We start from the raw sequence: 6638 nt of genomic DNA on the forward strand, positions 1-6638 counted from the left end.
GGCATTGCACAGTTCTGAAAGGAACTAGACAACCTGCCGACACATGCGACAAATAGTCAGTGAGGGAGAGCTTCTACATTGTTTCTACATTGTTAACGTGAACTGGCAAGTGACCAGTAGTTTATGATATTCTAAAAAATCTATCAAATAACATTCAAACTCTCGCAATAGCCCTAAGAAGATGGCATTATAAATACGTGCCGAGAACATAAATCCGACTTCTAAAAATATAAATAAACAAAACCATCAAAAGCATGTATAAAACTAATGCAAATCCATAACCACTCACATTAACTCAACCAAAACGTTTACATGATTCTCAACTCTACCAAAACCACTTCTATATACATAGATTCTAGTAATTCACGAGACACCTCTGTCAAATTCATTCACATTAATTTCCTACATAATCTTACTACCAGAAGATTAAATTCCCTTAACTTCACAGTTTTCTATAAAATTCCCTTAAATCACAAACATATATTAACGTGATTAGAAAATATATAATATTTCAAAATATTTACCTTTAACTTTTATAATCAAACTTTACCTTATATCACAAACATCTATATTACTTCCCCATCAACTTCTCTGGAATAACAATACTATATAATATTACACCATATATATATCAAACACTTACTATAAAACCTCACAATATATCACGACCATTTATATTACTCCCCAACATAGACACTTCAAGCAAAAATCAGTTACATTAATTTTATTTATATTACTCTCCAACATAAAAACTTTAAAACCAATATATATCTCAAACATTTATTATGAAACCTCACACAAAATCAGTTACATTAATTTTATTTATATTACTCCCCAACATAAAACATTAAAACCAATATATATATCTCAAACATTTATTATGAAACCTCCCAATATATTACTACCATTTATCTTACTTCTCAACATAAAACTTTAAACACAATATATATCTCAAAACACTTATTATGAAACCTCACAATATATTACGACCATTTATATTACTGCCCAACGTACACTTCAAACAAGATCAGTTACATAGAAACTTCAAACAAAATCAGTTACATTAATGTGATTCGAACATATATAATACTTCCCAATACATATATCAAGCATTTAGTATGAAACCTCACAATATATCACGACCATTTATATTACTCCCCAACATACACACTTCAAACAAGACCAGTCGCACTAATTTCCTAAAAATCTATAAAAATCCGTTTCTATGTTTACGGCCATAAGATCAAATCCCTTGAGCACATTTTCTCACAAATCAATGATTCCCTCGAATCACAAACATCTACAATACTTTATCTCAAGCATTTAGTACGAAACCTCAGATTATAGCACAAATACCGAACGTCACGTTATATGACAAACACATATATTAGTGCACAAGCATACTTCTTCACATACTTCACATAATTTCTGCATATCGCTACAACATTTCAGGCCACAACATGCCACATTCATTTTCCACAAATTTGTTATGCTTCTGTCTAATGAGAGCATTTTACTACCTTGGAATTTACAAAACCCAAAATATTCAACCTAAAAACTGCAACTCACCTAGCCTATCCCACGACAAGTTGCACAAAACGCCATAAACCCAAACACTTTCGAAACTTTTACGTTACCCAGACATTCATTTACAGCAACCAACAATAGTAACATTAAACCTATGACATATGCCCTCAAACACCGGAACCTCGGATTTTGGGAAGATAGTTTGGGTTCCTCAGCTTATCCTTCGTTTTGTCATCCAGACAACGAGACCTGAAATCGTTGTTCTTGTACTTCACGTCAACCGACGGCACCTCAGCCTGTCGAAATGCCCAGAGTGTCCGATTGTTCTCGCACCAAATTTCACCATCACTGCCTCTGTGCACATCAAGTGGACCTAAAGACGACGGATCAAGCTTTCCAGCCTTAATATCCGCAGCCACATCTGATACACTTACGCCGCTGTGGCCCTTGCTGAAGCACCCATTTATATCCTTCTGTGTAAAACGCAGGTCTTTCGGATTGACAGAACTAGAATTTCCACTGGAACTCGAACTTCCCTGGGAATCTTCGTGAGAAGTGGAATTTCCCATTGATATGTCCAAAAACACACTACAACTTGAATCAACCACTAAGCCACCAACTGATATTCACGAAACTTCAGACGATCCTGCCGCTTGAATCCAGAGGCAGTGCATTATATAGAGATTGCGGAGATAAATGATGAACCGCCTCGCTTGAATGGCTCATCAAAATCGTCATGATATTCCCAAAATCGTACTCAGATGATAGATTTGCAGACTCCAAACGAAAAAGGATATTAATTCATGACCGTTTATTATAAAAATATGCTATTAAAGTACTGTCACCTATCCCATCCACACCTACGCCATCTTTTATTCCGTGCTGAGCTGGAGCTATGGCGTAGATTATAAATCGATATCGGGATCATGAATTGTACATTCATATTTGATTAGTACAATCTATCGGACAGTGTGCAGAACATTCAATTCGCAGTCGTCTAACGAGGTGTAGAAATGGCTCCCATGGATAGAAGTCTAAAAACATAGACAGTGTTTGAATCATATTTTTATGCAAAAATATTTACCACACATAAAATTTTAAAATTTAACCGATATAATTTAAATTTACAAAAATCATTATCGGATTTTCTAAATATACCTGAAATTTCAGAACTTTCCAGACCATTCCTAGACTAATTAGACTACGTCATTCAATTCATCTTGCTTTTAATCAAGCATCATGGTTGTTTCGATGGAGTTAATAAATGTCGTAGTTTCTCGCCATTTTACTTTTAATTAGTAATCATGACTATGCAAACAGGATGAACTGATGCCAGGCTATTTACAATGTCTCCACCACATGATCATTCAACATAAGATATTTTGTCGGTTAATCTCCTACCACTTATTTGCATTTGTCAGTGAAGTCACTGCAGATTTGCAAATCGTTCACGGATTATAAAATCGATCGGAGCATTCATTCAGGAATAATCCCCAGGCACTTGTCCTGGGCGATGCTTATTTCAGAGACTATAGAATAGTTAATGCGGGCTGACATGCCTGCATTTTAACTTTCGCCTTTTCAGTGAAAGCACGCCCATCGAGACAGCAGCCTCGAGAGGGAAGGCGAAAGTTAAAATACAGGCATGTCAGCCCGCATTAACTATTCTATTCTATAGTCTCTGAAATAATTGTCCTGTACGTGTCACCTGTGAGTTGCAGTAATTATCCATTCACCCATTATCCTACGAGGAAGTTTCGAGTAGAAAATGCGGTGAACTACGAGGCAACCATGATTTGTATCGGCTATTCAATCACCCATTATCCTGAGAGCTGGTTCAGGTGGAAGATGGAGGGCAACAATGGCCAAGTACATGCATATATCCATTTCAGGTGGAAGATGGAGGGCAACAATGGCCAAGTACATGCATATATCCTGAATGGATGCAGTGAGGTTAATAAGTTTGTTCGGGGATAGATCGGGATTTGGGACATGCATAGCTTTTAGATACTTCCGTTAGTTTTAAAAATAACATTCACTTTCACTTTTTTTTACTTTTATTTCATTTTGTCACTTCATTCCATTACATTATTATTATATAAATTTATATTATTATTACTCCCTGAGTTTGATAAAATTTGACAGGGTAAACTATTTCCATATTTTATTAATCAAATATCATATTACATTATATACAAGAGTATTGTTTCAAGATAGGAAAACTATCTTGGACATATAATTTGTTAGTTGAGAGAATATCTCAACTACACATCAAACTAGGGAAACCATAGAAAGTCACAACTACAAGTAGGAATTAATATTCCAACACACCACCTTAATGAGTACTTGTCTCGATATCAATCTTCAAAGTCTAGTTGTGATCAAACATAAAAGAATATGTTGATGTTCATATAAAGGAGCAACCATCTACCAAAACACATGGGTACTAACCACTGCAACCGCTAGTTTTGTAAGATGTCTTTCACATACATGGTTCTTTCGACCATTATAATTGCACACATGTACCTGTAAATCCCCCTCCAATATCATCATGGGTTTTATTGGATTACCCATAACCATGCTCTAGGTTTTATCGGATCACCCTCAATCATGCTCTAGGTTTTATCGGATCACCCTCAACTTTGCCTCTAAGGACTCTCACCCACCAAGGCTAAACACAGCCATGAAGGCTCAACTTAGCCACGAAGGCTCACCACAACCGCTCTGGGCCACAAATCTACCACTAGGGCACTCCAGCCACTCTTGGCTACAAACTTGCCACTAGGTGCTCTAGGTTTTATCGGATCACCCTTAACCTTGCCTCTAAGGGCTCTCACCCACCAAGGCTAAACACAGCCATGAAGGCTCAACTCAGCCACTAAGGCTCACCATAGCCGCTCTGGGCCACAAATTTACCACTAGGGCACTCCAGCCATTCTCGGCTACAAACTTGCCACTAGGGCACTCCAACCACTAAGGCTCACGAAAGAAGAGCTGACTCAACCAGGCCGAAGGTTTTCTCGACTAACCCTAAACCATGCCAATAGGAATCTTTGTCTCACTTCACTCTTACATATGGTTTATGGCTTACCACAAACCGACACTGCAAATACAAAGTGGTTTTTTGATAACCACGAACTATATGAGGATACGCATGCTTTACAAGGCTTACAACACAACTCCAACTCTTGCAGTTACCAGGTATATACCGACCACTACAAAACATCTTAGACTTGCTTACTAATGTATGTGACATATACTATGAGTCTGTTATATTTCAACACACAATATTTTACCTTCTTTGTCCTTCTATTGGTGCATCACCCAACTAATATCCACTCCCACGGTCACACTTCACAAATTTCTTCAAAGAAGAAAAACATATACAAACTTAGTGTCTTCCTCTTGAATTTTTCCAACTTCAATTAGTCGTTGTTAGAGTGATCAATTTTAACAAATAGCATTTACATGTTAAGTTGATCAATTCAACATGTTTCAGTTACAAATTCCAAAAAAAAATTTCAAGAACACAATTCATTTCACCAAGCATATATTAATTCGCAGCACGACATAGTGGAAAAGTTGGGTTCTTGATCATCACCCATGTAGAATTCTTGTTTTTTTGGCAAATACAGACACAACTTGTGGAAGTTTTGAGAGATCAACAGCATGGTCTTCGTCAAGGGTAGCAACAAAACCATTCATGCTTCTAGTATAGGAGTAAAAGATGTTGTCTTTAGCAGCCTCCTCGCACTGATCCCAGAAGTTGATGATGAGATTGAGATACCAGTTCGCCGTCTAGATTTTCATCATGTTTTGCTCCTAAATACACCACATAAGGTTTCTTAATGCCCACAACTGAACTTGATAACTTCAGAAGGTTGCCTATTCCACTGCTTGACGTCGGGTTCACCACGAATACACCATATTCACATGTAGGATCTAAATCACACCAGCCTTCCGACTGATGGATGTCTCCAGCAGCGGGGCACTTGTATGCCTGCATCAGTGGCTCCGGAAGGAGACAGGGATATCTGACATTCGAGCTACTCTCTCTTCATTAACATTGACCCCGAGCGCTACCACTGGATTGATTAAAGGCAAGTCGCCTAGTCCATGCTCACCTTACCATGCTTCCATAGTGTCCGTAATCCAAGACTGCAGATCAAGCTTCAAGCTGGCCCAACAGAAAAAAATCGGGTTCACCAAAACAGGTTTTGTGCTCCTAGACGACTCAGCTTCATAAATGCAACGCACACCTACAACATAGGCATATGCCTCCTCCAATTCTCCGGCACTGGTAGAAGTACAAGTAAGAAACACAATGTTACCCACATACTCTCTGGGGATCAAGGGGTCCATTTGAGGCCTCATGTCCACTACAAACAACACCCACGATGTCTCCTCGGCTTCCATTCCTAGTGGCACTATTCGCGCTTTCTAGAGATGAGTAGTCATGGCTTCGAGTCTGCTACACGGCTCCAGCTTCGCCCCCCGCAATGCCTTGGATTTTATGCGCTCCACTGTCTCTCCCGATAGCCGAAAAAGCTTGAACACGTAGTCGCGGCTTGGCAGACGAAGCAGAGTGTTAAATTTCCATATCTGTTTGTATATGAATTTAGCAAATAGCCAAGGCTGTAATAGCTCATGTTATTCAATATCTGAAACACAGACAATAACCTTTGTTTGAGGAGAAGGTGAGTGTCTATTCTATATTGAGAAAGAGATTGCAAAATTTAAACATGGAGTACTCGGAATTGAGTGGCAGGAATACATTGAGGCCACTATTATCTTCTTTGTTGGCTAGAAATAGTACAATATCAAGGCTACCATGGATGGCAGGCTGAATAAAGAGGCTTGCCCCATGGATACTTCACCATGACGACACAAATTAACAATACATAGCTTGATATCGGATCGACTCTCCTCCACCTTTCTCAACGAGCTTCGAGAGTCTCATTGGAGCTCTGCTCCTCACACTCATTCTACTCGTCCAATGCTTCAAATAGAGGCTTCACAAACATAGAAACCAGAGATCCACAGGGATCCAAATTTACATTCTCTTGAAGATGGACAAACTAAACACTACAAAAAAACACACTATTTTATTT

The 6638-nt window shown here is 38.4% G+C and overlaps 1 protein-coding gene across 1 annotated transcript; it reads right to left on the reverse strand.

Annotated features, from left to right (window-relative positions):
- Positions 1-1425: 1425 nt before the first annotated feature.
- LOC149149169 (uncharacterized) lies at positions 1426-2174 on the reverse strand. The gene has a single exon (XM_089445033.1). The coding sequence runs from the start codon at positions 2094-2096 to the stop codon at positions 1695-1697; it is 402 nt and encodes a 133-aa protein (XP_089301159.1). The 5' UTR covers positions 2097-2174; the 3' UTR covers positions 1426-1694.
- Positions 2175-6638: the final 4464 nt, after the last annotated feature.

This window comes from Pinus tabuliformis, chromosome 9, assembly GCF_031772625.1.
Source record: "Pinus tabuliformis cultivar Carrire ecotype Pingquan chromosome 9, CPIR1, whole genome shotgun sequence".
Classification (NCBI taxonomy): Eukaryota; Viridiplantae; Streptophyta; class Pinopsida; order Pinales; family Pinaceae; genus Pinus; species Pinus tabuliformis.